Source organism: Sparus aurata, chromosome 20 (assembly GCF_900880675.1).
Source record: "Sparus aurata chromosome 20, fSpaAur1.1, whole genome shotgun sequence".
NCBI lineage: Eukaryota > Metazoa > Chordata > Actinopteri > Spariformes > Sparidae > Sparus > Sparus aurata.
In genome coordinates, this window is record NC_044206.1 from 25604674 (window position 1) to 25626296 (window position 21623).

General features: G+C 41.4%; 3 protein-coding genes across 3 annotated transcripts in view; all 3 read left to right on the top strand.

Annotated features, from left to right (window-relative positions):
- LOC115570576 (gastrula zinc finger protein XlCGF58.1-like) overlaps window positions 1-8738 on the top strand; it is a 54715-nt gene extending 45977 nt beyond the window's left edge. Inside the window, exon 3 of the mRNA XM_030399143.1 lies at window positions 8438-8738. The gene's annotated coding sequence lies outside the window, so the exon portion shown is untranslated. The remainder of the gene's footprint in view (window positions 1-8437) is intronic.
- Window positions 1551-8738, top strand: LOC115570575 (oocyte zinc finger protein XlCOF6-like). Its single transcript, XM_030399140.1, has 2 exons — window positions 1551-1900; window positions 5578-8738. The coding sequence occupies exons 1-2, from the start codon at window positions 1807-1809 to the stop codon at window positions 7950-7952; spliced, it is 2469 nt and encodes an 822-aa protein (XP_030255000.1). The 5' UTR covers window positions 1551-1806; the 3' UTR covers window positions 7953-8738.
- Window positions 8739-9693: 955 nt separating this feature from the next.
- On the top strand, window positions 9694-17142 carry LOC115570579 (gastrula zinc finger protein XlCGF57.1-like). Its single transcript, XM_030399151.1, has 2 exons — window positions 9694-11602; window positions 14973-17142. The coding sequence occupies exon 2, from the start codon at window positions 15071-15073 to the stop codon at window positions 16637-16639; it is 1569 nt and encodes a 522-aa protein (XP_030255011.1). The 5' UTR covers window positions 9694-11602; window positions 14973-15070; the 3' UTR covers window positions 16640-17142.
- Window positions 17143-21623: the final 4481 nt, after the last annotated feature.

Genomic DNA, 21623 nt, shown 5'->3' on the forward strand with positions numbered 1-21623 from the left:
TGGATCCGAACATTTCTGAAGAGAAGTCCATCCTTCGCATAATTGATTAGTTGTAACTGATTTACAATTTGGTATCACGAATTTCTTAGGAAATGGCTGGCAACAATTCTTTATGTTTTTCAGTATCCCCTTCAGATCTCCAGCAGCTGTTGGTGATTAAAGAAGTTTCTTCTGAGTGGAGTCCCAGCCTAGACCAGGAGGACACAGCCCCTGCACATAAAAGAGTAACATGAAGAACTCTGTACTGAGGAACTGAATGGGATTTAGGAGAGTGACATCATCAGGTCAACATCTGCTGCTGTGAAGATGGGAGATGATGAGATATCTCAGTCATCACAGCTTCATCAAAGACAAGTGAAAGAAAACAGAGAGGCAGAGCCTCCAGCCAGCAGCTCAAATAAAAAAAAGAAGCTGATGTCGAGGACAGTGGAGGATCTAAACCTTCCACAAACTGAGATCCAGATGGTCATCCACAACCGTATACTGATGAAAAGGCTTCAAAATAGTTGGAGACTGAGTTGCAGAAGAGTGCAAACGTTGGCAGGAAACCAATTTGTTGTGATGTTTATGGGACAAGATTTAACTTTAAGAAAACTCATAGACACATGCGAGTCCACAAAGGAGAGAAACTATTTGGTTGTGACGTTTGTGGGGAAAGCTTCAAAGGACAGTAAATCCTGAAGAGACATATGAGAGAACAAACAGGAAATAAACCATTTGGCTGAGGTGATTGTGGAAAAAGATTTACACATCAGGGAGGACTGAAGAGACATACGAGTATCCACAAAAGAGAGAAATGTTTGTGGCAAATATGTTGCACAGCAGGGAAATCTGAAAAAAATACATACCTCACACCCAGGCATGAAAGAAAAACAACAGTGTTCCTGGGTCCAGTCAGTTTGTTCAACAGTGAAAGTGATTATAATGCAGTAAGAACCTGACATGAAAATTTGTGATTTTAAAATGGCACCTCTGTTTAATGCTGCCTTTTGTCGAAACTCTCAAAATGAAGCATTACCTCAATATTTCTAAAATCCTGGCCACAACCCTGTGAGAAATTGGCAGGAATCCTTAGTGGAAGAAGGACACAGATCTGAAAGATGGTCAGCATATGTAATCTGTATATCCTTGTTTGAAATGAGAGTTAACCATACACATTCAAGATGTGTTCAAACATTTTTTTTACACAAGTTATTATCATACATTATTTTTAGTTGCTGCATGTTGGTGCTGCAGTTGAGCGCCAGCAACTCCACCACACTTCAACCCATCAGCAGGTTACAGTGAGAAGAAAAATAAGACTTGTTTTATGTGTCATATGCTGTGCACTTAAAGATTTCATTATTACTGGAATTTGCGTCAAACAAACTACCGACCTATATAATTCACTTTTCCGAACAACGAACAGGTGAAAAATTATATGAAAACTGTGACTTATATCTGCTCAGCTGAGGCGTAAACTTCATTTGTTCTATTCTGTTATTTAAAATAAATGAATTCCATTACATGAAAGTACTGATTGAGAGTGAAAGAACGGATATCTCCATTTGTATTTGTCATCCTGTTTCTCTCGTGAGATCTGGTAACGCTGCCCCGCTGGTAACGTAACCCTCGCGAGACCGTGCGAGATCCAAGATGGCGGCGCCCGTCTGCGAGGCTTTTACCTGTCCGAGCTTCTCTCCTCCGTAATAAAACTCTGGTTTCTTTTCTTTTTTTCTTCATCTGCTGTTTCTCCTTCACTACAAACCGGACTGCAGCACCACACCACCCAGAATAAAACATCAGCGATTTTACAGAATCTGAATCATGAACAAGGACGATACAGACGGAGCGAAAACGGGAATAACCCGCTGGACTCGGAGCAACAAAAGACTCCGACAAAGTTCACCCTCCAGCTCAGGTACACCACCCCCCACATCTCCGACACCACCATGTTATATACAAGTCCGCGACTCAACACAACCTATTCATAGCCGTTTTTAGACAGGGCAGCAAGTCGCCAATTTGTTCGTCCTTTTGGCGGCTCGGTCCGCGGTTTGAGACAGAGGGCGGCAAATTGGGGGTCTGTTTTGGTCCGCCGATTTTCCGCCTCTGAGGGTACACTTGTCTCCGCCTCGACTGCTATCTAAATCCGAGGCGTCAAATGTGCCGGCCTCTGCGTGAGATGGGCGGAGGTGTCGATGACCTGCACTGTTGTGCGACCCACAGCCGGGGAGTTTTTAAACCAGGAAACAGCTGATCACAGCAGTCAGTCCATCACTTCATTCCCGGATATTAAGATGAGCAACTGTAGGTGTTTGTTTGTGTTAGCTTGTTGTAGCGGTAAACTAGGGGTCGCTACTTTCAAATTTAAAAGTATGGCGTTGTTCCGTTCCGTTCCGTTTTCTTTCCCGCTTATCCGAGAGGGTCGCGGGATGTTGCCGCTTTTTTCCCCCTAAGGGGTAGCGGGGCTTACTCGGGCCAAATCCAGTGTACTCGGTGGGCGAAGGCCAGGGTACACCCTCGATGACTCGCCAGTTCATCGCAGGACCTGTGTATGGCATTGTATTTCTGTCAAAAGTCGCACGAGCAATAACGTAATTTATTTCAATTCACTTGCGCAGACTCAGCTGTCGCGCGCACTTGTGTGATCTTCGCGCACATATTCCCTAACATAGTGAAGCAGAGGCAGGTGCGCGCGAGTTAAAGTCAACAGCCACACGCACAACAACACTGTGCAGTTGTTATGCGCGCGCTGGCTCACTCCTGCCTTCGCTCTCTCTCTCCTCTCGCGGTGGAGTTCTGCTAGCTCGAAGCAAAGACTTTTGACACTTTGGGGGCGGAGACCAAGGCAGACCCCGGCCCTCTTATGATTGGTCATTTTACAGCCTTTATAAACCTGTACAGTCATGAAATTGTGAAATTTTATTTCATTTTTTTACTTTCAGACATGAGGGAGGCAGACTAACAGGTGACTGACAATGATTTGCCAATTGACTGCACAATAAGTCTGGACTCACAACAGTATTATGATGATGATAATATGATGATGATATTAACTGTGTTCTAATAGGAAATCTATGGCAAACAAAATTTAATTCATTGCAAGTAAATGATATTCTATCACCATTTGTTAACTATTCTTACTTATCCCAAACTTACTCACTGATGCATGATAAATCACACACTCATGTTTTTCCCAATGCACTTGATACCACAATGAATTCATTAAAAACAATATTTAAAGAAGTCAAACAGATCAGCACGTCAAGCTGTTTGTGTCCTTTCTGGTATGTTGTCCTTGAATACAGTCCTCACCATGGTATGCTGTGCTGCATGGGGATGCTCCAATCACTTGGAGAAAGGTGTGCACATGTATGGCTTCCCAAAAGACAGAGACAGGAGAAAAGCATTGGTGGCTAAGGAGCAATTTAACCACCTACAAAGATTTTAATAACAAAGAGATATCGGAGGTAATCTAGGGCTGGGCGAAAAATCGGCCAAATCGATTAATTCGAATTTTTGGTTTAGGATGATTTTTAATAATGAAAATCGATTTTTTTATTTAACTTGCTCCGCCGCAGCTCTTCGTGGGCTCCCGTAGTTCATAGTCGGCTCCGCCCTCCTCCCCACATTGACCTTCCGCAGAGAAACAAACACAACATGCAGCGAGCAAGAAGTTTGTTCCTAAAAAGGCACTGTCTCGTTATTAGCTTGGTTTTGTGGCGTCAGACCTCGAACAAACCACCGTCCGCTGCAAAGTTTGTTCAAAGGCTGTTGCACTTAAAGGCAGCGGACCGAACCATTTATTTCAGCATCTCCAACAGACGCCTGGATCACAGTGGGACACTTGTTGTTCACTACAAGATGTACAGACCACGGCTGTCCACACGTATCCGCTATAAAGCAGCCAACATTAGCGGAATCTTTTAATCATTGTTTCCCGTATGAGAGGAAAGGGTCCCGGTGGACATGCATATTGCTAAAGATATGCTGCTCGTATTTACAGTGGAAACGCCGGAGGGTCATCCACATTCAGAAAATGTTCCACCCCAGACTTGTGTTACAAAGCCACAACGGGGCATGATATCTTAAGCCAGAGGAAGCAGACAGCTGAGATGGGGACTCGAGTCACTGTGACTTGGACTTGAGTCGGCTCGAGTCGTTGTTTTGATGACTTGTGACTTGACTTGAAAAGAAATAAAAGACTTGAGACTCGACTTGGACTTGAAAGTTAATGACTCGGGACTTGACTTGAGACACAATGAGTTGAATGACTTGAGTGTTATTCAGTCACCTCGATGACCTGGTAGGAGAATGGTGTTGTCATGATTGGATTATCCTGTTGGCCTAGTCGGTAGTTTGCTAACTTTAGCTTGATATGATACGGAGGTGGGGGGGGAGGAGGGTCGGTTTGGTGGAACTTCTTGTTTTAATTTGCCAGCATTAACCCCAGACAACGTGAGCGAACCTTCCGACCAGTTTATTACAAGACTGGCTGTACGTTTTACGAACAAGCAACACAGAGTTAAATGAGCTAAAAAAAAATACCAGCCCGCCAACACCGAATCATTATCCAGTGTTTTCCCTGCCTCTATATGTGTGTGTGTGTGTATATATGTGTGTACATATATATATACATATATGTATACGTGTATATATATATATATATATATATATATATATATATATATATATATATATATATATATATATATATATATATATACATATATATATATATATATATATATATATATATATATATATATATATATATATATATATATATATATATATATATATATATATATATCATGAGTTGCACGACAGGGAAATCTGAAAAAAACAAATACCTCACACCCAGACATGGAAGAAAAACAACAGTGTTCCTGGCTCCATGCTGCATGCACAGTGATCCACCAATCACATTGGTTCTTATGGCGCACATTCAAAACCTTGTATCCCCAGATTCCCTGAATGGAGCTGAATCACTTTGCAATGACCATGCCCACTTCTGCTCAGAAAGTTTTTCGCAAAATTGCGAAAACTAGAAAACCTACTTTTTCGAACTCCTCCTTGGTATTTTGTCCAATCTGCATGCAACTGGGCACGTACACTCTTCAGCTGGACCTGATCTAAAGTTATCAAAAGAATTTGGCTCGGTCAAAAAATGTGCAGATTATTAACAGATTTCTGTAGCTACCTATAAAAATGTAAACTGTTTGATATCTCGGTCAAACTAAATGCTATTAACACCAAATTTGAGATCCTTGATTGCCATGAGACTGGGAAGGGATGAGCCAAATTTTGGGTTGGCCCCCGTTCATAACTGCTTGCAGTTCTAGTTTTCATTTGAAGTGATTCTTTGGGGATTTGATTCCTATCATAAAAAAGTAAGTGGACCCATCTAGTCCTGGATACTTTTGAGAACTCCATCTTTCAAGCAATTGTTTAGTTCTTTTTGATTTTTAATTTGTTATGTATGTCCTAGGAAATGGCTCCCAACATTTCTGTGTGTGTGTGTGTGTGTGTGTGTGTGTGTGTGTGTGTGTGTGTGTGTGTGTTTGTGTGTGTGTGTGTGTGTGTGTGTGTCAGTGTTCCCCTCAGATGTCCAGCAGCTTGTGATTAAGGAAGAGGTTTCCCAAGAGTGGTGCCCAAGCCAGGAACAGACCCTATTCCTGGAGCCCCTACACATGAAGGAGGAACAGGAAGAACACTGGATCAGTCAGAAGGGAGAGCAGCTTTATGGACTAAAGGAGACTGATAAGTCCAAGTTCCCATCTACTGCTGTTCCTGTGAAGAGTGAAAATGATGAAGAGAAAACTCAGCATTCACAGCTTCATCAAAGCGAAACTGAGGACAACAGAGAGGCAGAGCCTCCAGCCAGCAGCTCAACAACACAGATAAAAACGGAAACTGATGGAGGATCTGAACCTTCCAGGAACCAAGACCCAGATCGTCATGCACAGCTAAATACTGAGGAAGAGGGTTCGGACTGTTCTGAGACTGATGTCAGTTCTGGTGAGTGGCAAGATTATGGACCTGAAACTAAAGAGAGTGACAGTGGGTCGGAGGAGACTGGAGCACCTCAGTCAGGTTTAAATACTCTGAAACATGTGGAAACTCCTGTCAGTGATGTGGGATGTAATGCTGGGGAAAGAGCTATAAAAGGAGATAAACCATTTGGTTGTGATGTTTGTGGTAAAAGATATACAGCACTGGGAAGTCTAAGGACGCACATGAGAGTCCACACTGGAGTGAAACCATTCAGTTGTGATGTTTGTAGGAAGAGATTCATCCAGCAGGGACATCTGATAAGACACATGAGAGTCCACGCAGAAGAGAAACCATTTGGTTGTGCTGTTTGTGGAAAAAGATTTTGGAAACGGCCAAATCTCAGTAGACACATGAGAGTCCACACAGGAGAGAAACCATTTGGTTGTGATGTTTGTGGAAAAAGATTTACAGTACTGGAAAGTCTGAGGAGGCACACGAGAGCCCACACAGGAGTGAAACCATTTGCTTGTGATGTTTGCAGGAAGAGATTCATCCAGCAGGAATATCTGAAGAGACACATGAGAGTTCACACAGGAGAGAAACCATTTGCTTGTGATGTTTGTGGGAAGAGATTCAGCGTGAAGGGACATCTGAAGAGACACATGAGAGTCCACAGAGGAGAGGGTTTGGACTGTTCTGAGACTGTTGTCAGTTCTGGTGAGAGGCTAGATTCTGGACCTGAAACTAAAGAGAGTGACAGTGGGAAAAGAGTTTTGAAAAAAGGTAAACCATTTAATTGTGATGTTTGTGGTAAAAGATATACGACACTGGGAAGGCTGAGAGGGCACATGAGAGTCCACATCGGAGTGAAACCATTAAGTTGTGATGTTTGTAAGAAGAGATTCATCCATCAGGGACATCTGAAGAGACACATGAGAGTCCACACAGTAGCGGGACCATTTGATTGTGTTGTTTGTGGAAAAAGATGTGGAGAACGGGCATGTCTGAGGAGACACATGAGTGTTCATGGAGGATATAAACCATTTTCTTGTGATGTTTGCGGGAAGAGATTCATCCATCAGGGACATCTGAAGAGACACATGAGAGTCCACACAGGAGTGCAATCATTTGCTTGTGATGTTTGCGGGAAGAGATTCATCCATCAGGGACATCTGAAGAGACACATGAGAGTCCACACAGGAGTGCAATCATTTGCTTGTGATGTTTGTGGGAAAAGATTCATCTTGCAGGAAAATCTGAAGAGACACATGAGAGTGCACACAGGAGAGAGACCACTTGGTTGTGATGTTTGTGGGAAGAGATTTAACCAGCAGGGACTTCTGAAGAGACACATGAGAGTCCACACAGGAGAGAAACCATTTGGTTGTGGTTATTGTGGGAAAAGCTTTACAAGACAGGGAAGTGTGAAGACACACATGCGAGTTCACTCAGGAGAGAGACCATTTGCTTGTGATGTTTGTGGGAAGAGATTCGTCCAGAGGTGTCATCTTAAGACACACATGAAAGTCCACACAGGAGTGCAATCATTTGCTTGTGATGTTTGCGGGAAGAGATTCATCCATCAGGGACATCTGAAGAGACACATGAGAGTCCACACAGGAGTGCAATCATTTGCTTGTGATGTTTGTGGGAAAAGATTCATCTTGCAGGAAAATCTGAAGAGACACATGAGAGTGCACACAGGAGAGAGACCACTTGGTTGTGATGTTTGTGGGAAGAGATTTAACCAGCAGGGACTTCTGAAGAGACACATGAGAGTCCACACAGGAGAGAAACCATTTGGTTGTGGTTATTGTGGGAAAAGCTTTACAAGACAGGGAAGTGTGAAGACACACATGCGAGTTCACTCAGGAGAGAGACCATTTGCTTGTGATGTTTGTGGGAAGAGATTCGTCCAGAGGTGTCATCTCAAGACACACATGAAAGTCCACACAGGAGAGAAATGTTTGTGACGTTTGTAGGAAAGTAGTTGCACTGCATGGAAATCTGAAAAAAAAAAACACCTGAGGGTTCACACTGTAGGCAGACCATTTGACTGTGAGGTTAGTGGGGAAGATTTAGTAAACAGGCAAGACTAAAGACACATTAAAGTCCTCTCAGGTTAGACATGTGAGGTGGAGGGTTTGTATTCTCTCTACTTTGTTTGTATGTTTCTCTTCATTTTTTAAAGAGGTATATCATTTGATTACTGATCCCTGAATTCAGGGTGGTGCCCTGTGTTCATTAATGAATCATAGTTACCTATGTTTCATTAATTAACTATAATAATTGTATTAGTTAATATTAATATTTTAATTAATTTTCAACAATCAATATCGATTCCCAACAACGTGTATTCTCTGTACTTGTTTATATTTCTCTTATGTTTCTATTCATTGTTTTTTGTCTTTGCATTTTGTGGTTGCCTCCACAGCAAAGAGCTGCTCTTTATTCACAGGTAAGCCTGAAATGGAAAGAGCTGTCACATATAATTGATTGACATTTGTGACATTTATGGTACAGAACCTGTAACTGTGGTTGTTTGGATCCCTAGTGACAGTGCTGACATTTGTTTAACTATAGCTGTATAAAATTTGAAGAAATGTTTTTCAGATTTGTAACTGTTTTGGGTCGTGGAAAAAAAATATGTTATCCTGCTGTTGTTATGTGATCAGACTGCACTTCAGCAAATCGGTCCAGTAAAATGATGCAGTTAACTGAATTTTCAAGGTTTGTTGAGAATAAAGAATCAAAATTTAGAGGGAAGTTTAATTTTTTCAAATCAATCTTATGTGAAAATGTGATTTTCCGGGCATTTGATTCATTGCACCATAAAAAAGCAAGAGGACTCATATTGTCCTGGATCCCAACATTTCTGAAGAGAAGTCCATCCTTTGCATGATTGATTAGTTGTTACTGATTTACAATTTGGTATCATGAATTTCCTAGGAAATGGCTGGCAACATTTCTTTCCATTTTTCAATATCCCCCTCAGTTGTCCAGCAGCTGTTGGTGATTAACACTAGAACGGCCAAGACGGTCATTTTGACCGTTTTCAAATTTATATGTGCAATAACTTTGTTGAATGAAGAAATGCAATGTTGCCCTTTCATGACTTTTCCTAAATGTGTCTGAATTTTTATTTTAAATAGTTTTTATATAAATTACACAAAAGACAAAGAAAATATTATAGATTATACCTATTCCGGCCACAAGCGGTCATATTGACCAGCAGCAGGAGAGCCCGGAGGTCCTGCAGCAGCTGGCAGAGGAGCTGAGGGCAGAATACATGGAGGGGAAAGCAGCCGCGGCAGTCGGCACAAGGTGGGCAGCAGCGGCAGCAACCACCGCAGCAGCAGCAGACACGGAGGCAGTGCCAGTCCGAAAAAGCTGCAAACGGAACCAAATGTCGGACAATTGGAATGCCACAAGCCCGTGTGTGCTGACTGTGCGAGGAGAGCGGAGGTAATCTGTGGAGACTGTGACCAGTGATCGGAATGGCTCTTTTTTTGTATTAGAGCAGCTTGTTTCCAGCTTTTTCGATTATAATAATTTGGATTATATATCATTAAGAATTAAAATTAATTCTTTAATAATCAAATAAGTTACTTTTAATTATAATTTTCTTGCGGTGTGCGATGATATGAATATTGATAAATGTATAATTAAACTTGTTAAAATGTACATTTTGCTGTTATTTCATTTTAAGAAAAATATCATGACACAATGAATGCATTCATCATTCAACTGGGTGTTAACATGAGAGATTACAGAGTTTAAAATCTAGCGGTCAAAATGACCGTTGCGGCCATTCTAGTAGTGTTGGAATTTCGGCCATTCTAGTGTTAAAGAGGTTTGTTCTGAGTGTAGTCCCAGCCTAGACCAGGAGGACACAGAGCCCCTGCACATCAAAGAGGAACATGAAGAACTCTGTACTGAGGAACTGAATGGGATTGAGGAGACTGACATCATCAGGTCAACATCTGCTGCTGTGAAGATGGGAGATGATGAGATATCTCAGTCATCACAGCTTCATCAAAGACAAGTGAAAGAAAACAGGGAGGCAGAGCCTCCAGCTAGCAGGTCAAATAAAAAAAAGAAGGTGATGGAGAGGACAGTCGAGGATCTAAACCTTCCACAAGCTGAGATCCAGATGGTCATCCACAACCGTATACTGATGAAAAGGCTTCAAAATGTTTGGGGACTGAGTTGCAGAAGAGTGCAAATGTTGGCAGGAAACCAATCTGTCGTGATGTTTATGGGACAAGATTCAACTTTAAGAAAACTCATAGACACATGCGAGTCCACAAAGGAGAGAAACCATTTGGTTGTGACGTTTGTGGGGAAAGCTTCACAAGACAGTAAATTCTGAAGAGACACATGAGAGAACAAACAGGAAATAAACCATTTGGCTGAGGTGATTGTGGAAAAAGATGAACACATCAGGGAGGACTGAAGAGACATACGAGTATCCACAAAAGAGAGAAATGTTTGTGGCAAATGAGTTGGACAGCAGGGAAATATGAAAAAAACACATACCTCACACCCAGGCATGGAAGAAAAACAACAGTGTTCCTGGCTTCAGTCAGTTTGTTCAACAGTGAAGGTGATTATAATGCAATAAGAACCTGACATGAAAATTTGTGATTCTAAAATGGCACTTATCTTCTGTTGAATGCTGCCTTTTGGCGAAACTCTCAAAATGACGCATGACCTCAATATTTCTAAAATCCTGGCCACAACCCTGTGAGAAATTGGCAGGAATCCTTAGTGGAGGAAGGATGGAAGGAAGGACACAGATCTGAAAGATGGTCAGCATATGTAATCTGTATTCCCTTGTTTGAAACGCAAGTTAACCATACACATTCAAGACGTGTTCAAACATATTTTTACACAAGTTATTATCATATATTATTTTTAGTTGCTGCATGTTGGTGCTGCAGTCTAGCGCCAGCAACTCCACCACACTTCAACCCATCAGCAGGTTACAGTGAGACAAAAATAAGACTTTTTTTATGTGTCATATGCTGTGCACTTAAAGATTTCACTATTATTGGAATTTGCGTCAAACAAACTACCGACCTATATAATTCACTTTTCCGAACAACGAACAGGTGAAAAATTATATGAAAACTGTGACTTATATCTGCTCAGCTGAGGCGTAAATTTAATTTGTTCTATTCTGTTATTTAAAATAAATGAATTCCATTACATGAAAGTACTGATTAAGATTGAAAGAAAAGATGTCTCAGTTTGTATTTATCATCGTGTTTCCTGTTTCTCTCGTGAGATCTGGTAATGCTGCCCCACTGGTAACGTAACCCTCGCGAGACCGTACGAGATCCAAGATGGCGGCCCACGTCTGCGAGGCATTTACCTGTCCGAGCTTCTCTCCTCCGTCATAAAACTTTGGCTTCTTTTCTATTTTGTCTCCTTCCGCTGTTTCTTCTTCACTACAAACCGGACTACAGCACCACACCACCTGGAACAAACCATCTACGGGTGTTTTTACAGAATATGAATCATGAACAAGGACGATAATGTCGGAGCGAAAACGAGAATTACCCGCTCGACTCGACTCGGAGCAACAAAATACTCCGACAGAGTTCACCCTCCAGCTCAGGTACACCACCACCCACATCTCCGACACCACCATGTTATGTACAAGTCCGCGACTTAGGCTGCATCCAAATATCCGGACTTTTGCGGACGCTGCGGTTGTGTAAGTGTGAAAATGCTGAAGGCTGTCCAAAACCAAAAATCAACACAGACTATTGAAACACTACACAGACCATCTGTGATCTCTGTTCATAGTCAACCTCCATTTTGCACTCGGGACATTCGCAAGTCTTCTGCGCCAAATATCAAGCTTCCACGTTATTACTTCAAATGATGATCTCGTTTTCATAGTGATCATAAAGAAGATTAAATTGATCACATAGGAGATTAAATTGATCACATGGATTAAAGTTCTCCATCGCTACGACGGATTTCCGTCATTCAAACTTCACAGAGGCGATTTATGAGATCAATCAATGTAGACCGGAGGAGTACGGAGCCCTGGAGGTGACATGGACGTTTTTTTTTTTATCTCGCGAGCGCGACTTATTATCTCGCGCGCGCCAGTTACTACCTCGCACGCGCGAGTTACTATCTCGCGAGCGCCAGTTACTATCTCGCACGCGCGAATTACTGTATCTGGCACGTGGGAGATATTAATTCAAGCGCATTTTGACGTAATTAAACAGTGCAGTCGGTTAAATGCAGGCTTATTATCATGGATCGAGACCATCTCAGAATTTTAATTGATTAATTAATTAATTAAAGTTAATAAAGTGTCTTATTATTATTGCGTAACGGTAAGAGGTACATGTAACAGGTATTTTGATGATCCACGATGAATGTCCAGGTGTTTTCATAGCTATTTCAACGGCTATTATGCTAGCCATGATGTAGGAGTTGTAAAGGTAATAGTAGTTTGGTTATAATTAATTTATGAAATAACGTTGCAGCAGTCACAACTGGCAATGAGGACAAACGATTAACAATGGATGCAGGTGCATATAGTATCATATTCATGTGAAAGTTGTGACAGAAAACCTACATTTACTTTCAATTTTCCACGACATTCTCACACAGACCACATTCTCCCGGCTTTCAAAGTACACTAAACACGTTTGCTTTCTTCTGTTATTATATAAAACAGATACTATTGCTCTTTATATCACAAGGGGGCGCTGTTGTATAAGACAGGTCATAGTTAACACGCTGCACGGAGAGAGGTCAGAGTGCAACAACATGGCGACTGATTCCAGCGTCCCATCAATGTTGAGTTAACACCACAACGTTCACTTCATTCAATCATTTGAGCCAGAGTGCCACTGCATCTTATTTACTATCTCGCGAGTGCGAGTTATTATCTCGCACGCGCCAGTTACTATCTCGCGCGCACGACTTACTATCTCGCGCGCACAAGATACAGCAAGTCACACGTGCGTGATAGTAACTGGCGCGTGCGAGATAGTAAGTCGCGCGCGCGAGATAGTAACTGGCGCGTGCGAGATAGTAAGTCGCACTCACGAGATTAAAAAAAATCCCATCCATGTCACCTCCAGGGCTCCGTAGAGGAGAACAAGTATTGGCTGATTTTTATTGACGGATTGTCACACTCTACAGCCAATGGTGTCGTTAACAGCTTGTGCGCGCCTGACCAATGACAGTGTAGTGATCAGCACAGGGCGGGATCTGAACACGCAGCGGCACTAAAGTATAGCTGCTTAGCTAGCAAGGACTCCTCGTGCTGCTATGTTATCAATTAGTTTTTGAGTTAAGTCAACATGTGAGAACTCGTCTGACATGGAGAGTCTCCTGTTGTGTGCTACATGTGTGAAATAACAACTATAGTCTGGACTTTGTCTGCAGTGTATCTGTGTAAACGGCTTCATTCAGCGTCTCTCCCTCCCCTCGGGCACCGTGAGTTACCATGGTTACAAGGAACGCCCTGAAACTTTGTAATGATGATCATAAGAAGTTTTTGGTTACTTTGACTGTACAAAATCATGAATGTAGCCTCATTGTAGCACAATGCTGAAACCTTGTATTATAACATATAGAACACATGTAAAGCCTCAGAGCTTCTTTGATTACTAACAGTATGTTAGTGATGACAGAAAGGTGAAAAGTTGCTGTTTGTATCATGTATTTTTGTGTTAAACGATAAGAGGCTCACTTTAAACAATATTAATAATAATAATAATTAATGATGATGAGAAGAAGTAGAAAAATAGCATACTGAAAAGTTCTGTAGGTGGTTGATTATTTGAAAGAGTAAAACTTCAGAGAAGCTTGGCAAAAAAAGGGCACATTTTGATTTCATAGATTGAAAATTACATCGAAAAGACATTTTAAGTGTGAATAGAACAGCTGTTCAGATCATCCTCCTGTTGGTCAAATATTTAAACTTGATGTCTGCATTAGAGAACACTGTGAGGTGAGGCTGTAAATCTTATTCTTTTAGCACGTGTCAAGTAACGTGCCCTGTAACATGTTTCACACATTACAAATTGCGAATATGACTTGGCTACAGCTCGAAAAAACATTTCAGTCAAAGGATTTTTTATTTTTTTTGCTTTAATCCATGAGACCAGAATATGATTTATATTCTATATTCTTCAAAGTAGCCACCTTTTGCTTTGATGAGCTTTGCACACTTCTGGCATTCTCTCAGTCACATTCACGAGGTAGTCACCTGGAATGCTTTTCAGTTAACAGGTGTGTTTAAGACCATCAGCTTTGTTGTGCAGAGCTAGGGTTGGTTGAGTACAATGAATAGCCCTATTCGACTACTGTTCTAATCCATATTATGGCATATTATGATACAATGGGATTACTTGCAGTTTCTCTCTTTTACGTGCTCACCTATTTGTATTTGAGCAACAACTAAAGCTGTTCAGAAGCGTTTTGTGTCTTGAGCACTGAAATCTTCTCTTTGCTTCTCCATCTTTGTGATGTTGTCCTGTTTTGTGCACAGCTTGCGCATTTTGCACATGCTGCTCGCCCTGATTTGTAACTGGTTTGGGTCACTCAAAAATGATGTTATCCTGCTGCAGTCACAAAATCACTCTAAGTCAATCTAGAGTGCCACCCAAAACGACACAGTTGACTAAATAAGGAACGTTTGTTGAGAATAAAGAATAGAAATTTAGAAGAAAATTATGTGAAAAGAAGGTGTAAAGACTACCTTGCTGCTAAATACCATCACTATCATTGGACATGTTGTTGTCCTGGATCCTGTGTGGGAATTATTAATTTTCATTGGAAGTGATTTTTGGGGGATTTGATTCCTTGTACCATGAAAAGGTAATTGGACTCATTTAGTCCTGGATCTCTCTGAGAACTCCATCTTTCATGCAAGTGTTTAGTTCTTATTGATTTTTAATTTGTTATTAATGTCTTAGGAAATGGCTCCCAACATTTCTGTGTGTGTGTGTCAGTGTTCTCCTCAGATATCCAGCAGCTGTTTGTGATTAAAGAAGAGGTTTCCCCGGAGTGGTGCCCTAGCCAGGAACAGACAGACCCAGAGCCCCTACACATGAAGGAAGAACAGGAAGAACAATGGACCAGTCGGAAAGGAAAGCAGCTTGTTGGACTGAAGGAGACTGATACGTCCAGGTTCCCATCCACTGCTGTTTCTGTGAAGAGTGAAAATGATGAAGAGAAACCTCAGCGTTCAGAGCTTCATCAAAGCCAAACTGAGGACAACAGAGAGGTAGAGCCTCCAGCCAGCAGCTCAACAACACAGATAAAAACTGAAACTGATGAAGAGTACAGTGGAGGATCTGAACCTGCCAGGAACCGAGAACCAGATAGTCATACACAGCTAAATACCGATGAAGAGGCTTCAGACTGCTCTGAGACTGATGTCAGTTCTGGTGAGTGGCAAGATTCTGGGCCTGAAACTAAGGAGAGTGACAGTGGGTCAGGGGATACCAGGGTGCCTCAGTCAGGTTTAAATGCTCTGAAACATTTGGAAACTCCTGTAAGTGATGTGGGATGTAGTGCTGATAAACCATTTGGTTGTGATGTCTGTGGTAAAAGATTTACAGTAATGGGAAGTCTAAGGACGCACATGAGAGTCCACACCGGAGTGAGACCATTCAGTTGTGATGTTTGTAGGAAGAGATTCATCCAGCAGGGACATCTGAAGAGACACATGAGAGTCCACACAGGAGAGAAACCATTTGGTTGTGATGTTTGTGGAAAAAGATTCAGGGAACGGCAAAGTCTAAGGAGACACATGAGAGTTCACACAGGAGAGAAACCGTTTGTTTGTGATGTTTGTGGGAACAGATTCATCCTGCAGGGACATCTGAAAAGACACATGAGAGCCCACACAGGAGAGAAACCATTTGGTTGTGGTAATTGTGGGAAAAGCTTTTCAAGCCAGGAAAGTCTGAAGAGACATGTGATAGTTCACACAGGAGAGAAACCATTTGGTTGTAGTGATTGTGGGAAAAGATTTGCAGAACGGGCAAATCTTATTCAACACATGCGAGTCCACACAGAAGAGAAACCATTTGCTTGTCATCTTTGTGGGAAAAGATTCACTCAGCAGGGATGTCTTAAGTCACACATGAGAATACACACAGGAGAGAAACCATTTGCTTGTGATGTTTGTGGGAACAGATTCACCCATCAGATCCAGGTGAATAGACACATGAGAGTCCACACAGGAGATGGCTGTGGCGATTGTGGAAAACGAGTTGCACAACGGAAAGGTTTCAATCCATACATGAGAGTCCACACAGTAAAGAAACCATTTGCTTGTGGTAATTGTGGGGAAAGCTTTACAAGACAGGGAAATCTGAAGAGACACATGATAGTTCACACAGGAGAGAAACCATTTGGTTGCGGTAATTGTGGGGAAAGCTTTACAAGACTGGGAAGTCTGAAGAGACACATCATGGTTCACTCAGGAGAGAAACCATTTGCTTGTGATGTTTGTGGGAAGAGATTCATCCAGCAGGGACATCTTAAGTTACACATGAGAGTCCATACAGGTGAGAAACCATTTGCTTGTGATGTTTGTGGGAAGAGATTCATCCAGCAAAGACAACTTAAGTCACACATGAGAGTCCACACAGCAGAGAAATCTTTGTGACGTTTGTGGGATATTAGTTGCACAGCATGAAAATCTGAAAAAAAAACACCTGAGGGTTCACACTGTAGAGAGACCATTTGGTTGTGAGGTAAGTCGGAAAGGATTTAGTCAACAGGCAAGACTAAAGACACATTAAAGTCCTCTCAGGTTAGACATTTCAGGTGGAGGGTTTGTATTCTCTGTAGTTGTTTGTATTTGTCTTATGTTTCTATTCATTTTTTAAAGAGGTATATCACTTGATTACTGATCCCTGATTTCAGAATGGTGCCCCGTGTTCATTCATGAATCATAGTTACCTACGTTTCATTAATAAACTATAAAAATTGTATTAGTTAATATTAATATTTTAATTAATATTCAACAGTCAGTATCGATTCCCAACAACGTGTATTCTCTGTACTTGTTTATATTTTTGTTATGTTTCTATTCATTGTTTAAAGAAATCCCTCCTGGGTTTTTTGTCTTTGCATTTTGTGGTTGCCATTAAAAATACAGAACAGTTACAAGAGTCTGTCTTACTCTAAGTTTTTTCTATAGCATTTGCAAATGGGTTCAAGTATACAGAGACAACTGGCCTCCACAGCAAAGAGCTGGTCTTTATTCACAGGTAAGACACGTTAAAGTCCTTCAGCTGAGAGATGTCAGGTGGAAGACGTTGTTGGGCCTTGCCCACATGGCCTCAAACAAAGAGACGGCCTTTGGAGAAATCAGAAGCCTAACTACTAGGACACGAGGAGCTGCAGAACAAAAGAACGAAACTAGGGCCCAAAAGGTGTGGAAAAACTGTGACTCAGGTTGACCTTCCCCCAAAACTTTCACCCGATCCCTATTGGCTGTGAGCCTGGAAGCTCCACCAGGATCAAAATGACGTCACTCCCAGTTTAAATGTCAGGAGACCTCACTGCACGTCGCAGTCCAAGGGAGCATTACATTGTGGTGAGACCCCTGGTTTTACGCAACCGCTGCCACAAGGGTGCAACTTTGAGAACCATTTTTCACTTTGTATAAGCAAAGCTTCAGTTCCCTCATCGCTAGACGAGACAGAGGCTGTTTTTAAATTAACTTTTGTTTTTGTTAGAATATTCATCATTATTGTTTTGGATCTATAGAGGAACGCTGCGCAACCCAGCTGCTTCCTCACTGCCTGCAGAAGGAAGAGATCATCTTCAGAAGGAGATGAAACCCACGAGGTCCAGTCCTTCCATCAACTCGACATAATGCTGTGATATAGCCTGCCGTCAGCTTTTAGGATGCTAGAGCTGACCCTGCGATCAATCCTAAATGAGTTGGAGTTCGGAGTCAGATGGGATACCCGTCAGTTGCCACGAGCGACCCAAATGGGGCGCTACTGTTTGGGAAGAATCAGATAGAATATCGCGTGCTTTTGTTGTGTTTATTGTTTTGTGTGAAGGGACCACCGAGTCCTACTCATGGTTGACTGTACTGCATGCTAACTGTGTTATTACGCTTGCTAGGAGCTCATTCAGGCGGATCCAGCCTGTACAGTCTTGAATAACGAGCCTCTATTCGCTTGCCGGTCACCGGTTGAGGGAGAGACAACAGCTGTGTACCACATGGTCGTTGTGTTGTCTCTTGGTTGTCTGCTAAGCACCAGCTTAGTTTCTTTCCTTTTTACTAACACACATACACACACACACACACACACCAAGATACACGTAATCTCATGAGCGATCTGTTGGAAACTTATAGTTGTTGTAATACTTATAGTATTATCCCACTGGTTGAGATAGTCAGTGCTCTGATTCACGCCCTCCCTCTTGTCTAAATATTGATATTTTCATAATATTTACAATTTGACTTATTTCAGGCTTTGAGACTAAAGGCATATCAATTAAATACTGATCCCTGATTAAGGGTGGTGCCCCATGTTCATTTATGAATCATAGTTACCTACATTTCATTAATTAACTATAATAATTGTATTAATAAATATTTTAATAAATAATCAACAATCAATATTGATTCCCAACAGCGTGTATTCTCTGTACTTGTTTGTATTTCTCTTATGTTTCTATTCATTGTTTAAAGAAATCTCTCCTGGGTTTATTTTTTTGTGTTTGTATTTTGTGGTTGCCATGAAAAATAAAGAACAGTTACAAGAATCTGTCTCACTGTAAGTTTTTTCTATAGCTTTTGCAAATGGGTTCAAGTATACAGAGACAACTGGCTTCCACAGTAAAGAGTTGCTCTTTATTCACAGGTGAGCATGAAAGGGTAAGAGCTGTCACGTGTAATTGGTTGATATTTGTGACCTTCATGGTACAGAACCTAACAAACTGTTTAGTACAAGAACCTTCCCACCTTAATCACCCTGACTGACTTACCAGTACTCTAGTTAGTGGTAATCAAGAGCACATCATCTCATCTGTTTTAACAGTGTTTTATTCAGTCGCTTGTCTCGATGACTCCCTGGAGAAACTTGAATGAAACTTAAAAACATTTCCACATCCACAAACATTTCAGCTTGTGTCGTGTCAGATTTTTTATTAGTAATTGTGGTTGTTTAGATCCCTAGTGACAGTGCTGACATGTGTTTAATCATGTAATCGTATAAATAAGGAAAACAATGTTTTTCAGATTTGTAACTGTTTTGGGTCATGGAAAAAAATATATTATCCTGCTGTTGTTATGTGATCAGACTGCACTTCAGCAAATCAGTCCAGTAAAATGATGCAGTTAACTGAATTTTGAAGGTTTGTTGAGAATAAAGAATCAAAATTTAGAGGGAAGTTTAATTTTAAAAAATCCATCCTATGTGAAAATATGATTTACTGGGGATTTGATTCATTGCACCATAAAAAAGCAAGAGGACTCATTTTGTCCTGGATCCTAACATTCCTGAAGAGAAGTCTATCCTACGCATAATTGATTAGTTGTTATTGATTTACAATTTGTTATCATGAATTTCCTTGGAAATGGCTGCCAACATTTCTTTGTATTTTTCAGTATCCCCCTCAGTTGTCCAGCAGCTGTTGGTGATTAAAGAAGAGGTTTGTTCTGAGTGGAGTCCCAGCCTGGACCAGGAGGACACAGCCCCTGCACATCAAAGAGGAACATGAAGAACTCTGTACTGAGGAACTGAATGGGCTGGAGGAGGCTGACATCACCAGGTCATCATCTGCTGCTGTGAAGAGTGGAGATAATGAGATATCTCAGTTATCACAGCTTCATCAAAGACAAGTGAAAGACAACAGAGAGGCAGAGCCTCCAGCCAGCAGCTCAGCAGCGCAAATAAAAAAAAGAAGCTGATGGAGAGGACAGTGGAGGATCTAAACAACTGTATACTGATGAAAAGGCTTCAAACTGTTTGGAGACTGATTTGCAAAAGAGTGCAAACGTTGGCAGGAAACCAATTGGTTGTGATGTTTGTGGGACAAGATTTAACTTTAAGTGAACTCATAGACACATGCGAGTCCACAAAGGAGAGAAACCATTTGGTTGTGATGTTTGTGGGGAAAGCTTCACAAGACAGCAAATTCTGAACAGACACACGAGAGTACACACAGAAGTTAAACCATTTGATAATTGGGGGAAAGTTTTATAAATCAGGGAAATCTGAAGAGACAATGAGAGTACAAACAGGAAATAAACCATTTGGCTGAGGCGATTGTGGAAAAAGATTTTCACGAGGGAGGTCTAAAGAGACAAAGTATCCACAAAAGTGAAATGTTTGTGATGTTTGTGGGAAACGAGTTGCACAGCACAGAAATCTGGAAAAACACATATCTCATACCCAGGCATGAAAGAAAAACAAACGATAAAAACAACAGTGTTCATGGCTCCAGAAAGCACAGCCACTGTAGTTGTTCTCCTCTACTCAGTTTGTTTGACAGTGAAGGTGATTATAATGCAATAAAACCTGACATGAAAATTTGTGATTCTGGCTGTGAGAAGAAATCCTTAGTGGAAGAAGGACACAGATCTGAAAGATGGTCAGCATATGTAATCAAGAGGGTCTGGCGAGAAAGGGACATGGTTGCAATTTCTGTTTTCTCTGTTGCAATTTCTGTGCAATTTTCCAGTGAGCGGATGTGTTCACACTGGCTGAAGTTCAATCCACTTCGTACTGCCATTAAATGATACTGTCTGCAGTCTTCAAGCTCATACTCTTATGCTGGTGGCCCCAGGTTTTCTTTTGGACGTGAATAGGCACAGAAAAGCCATGCCAAGCTTTTTGGACAGCAAATATTCCATTTGTGGCATCTAAACAGACACTCTTCAATGCGTTTCTCACTGTTGCATCCGTCTTCTTAAGGTGCTTCCTCTGTATATGCTTGGATAAATTCTTTTTATGACAGATAAGTCTGCAATGTTGGCATTGCACCTTTTTCTGGAGAAATATCTTTGTGGGCTCCTGGGCAGTACATAAAGGTGTGTCTCCAGAGGAAGGTTTGGCAGAAGGTGTGGAGGTAGATGTAGCAGCATGCACCTTTATATCTGGTTGGGGAGGAGGAACAGTTTTTAGACAGGTGAAATGATGGATGATGAAAGAAGGGAGAGGGTTTGGCAGATAAGTCTGTGTTATCCTTGAATGGGGCAGCAGCTTCTGTAGCACCTTGGCAAACCTCCAGGTGGGTCTCCATGTCTATAATGGATTTGCTACATAGAGGACAATGAAAGTGCCCTGTATTTCAGCAATTTAAATTGCACTTGCAGATCTTTTTGTCTAAGAGCAAGTTAAGAAAAGTTAAATTAGCCAATAAGAGTACACAAAGACACAGACACACACACACATCCATACCTTTGTATGTAATGGTATTTTCTCTCTTTGGCTGGGCTTGTATTTGGGAAGGGGACAGTGGAACAGCTTACAGCAAGCTGTGCAGCGTTCCACTTTAAGCCCTGTACCCTCTTCCTTTGTCTTCTTCGTCGGTGAAGAAGTGGAGGAAATTGAAATTCCATTAATGTTTGATTACAATCAACAACGACTGCGATCAGTTTTCTTACCTGATGCTATGGGAAC

Coding starts and splice junctions, on each gene's coding strand:
- LOC115570575 (XM_030399140.1), top strand. CDS start 1,807: ATGAACAAGGACGATACAGACGGAGCGAAAACGGGAATAACCCGCTGG. Junction 1,901..5,577: donor AAGTTCACCCTCCAGCTCAG/GTACACCACCCC, acceptor TGTGTGTGTCAG/TGTTCCCCTCAGATGTCCAG.
- LOC115570579 (XM_030399151.1), top strand. CDS start 15,071: ATGAAGGAAGAACAGGAAGAACAATGGACCAGTCGGAAAGGAAAGCAG.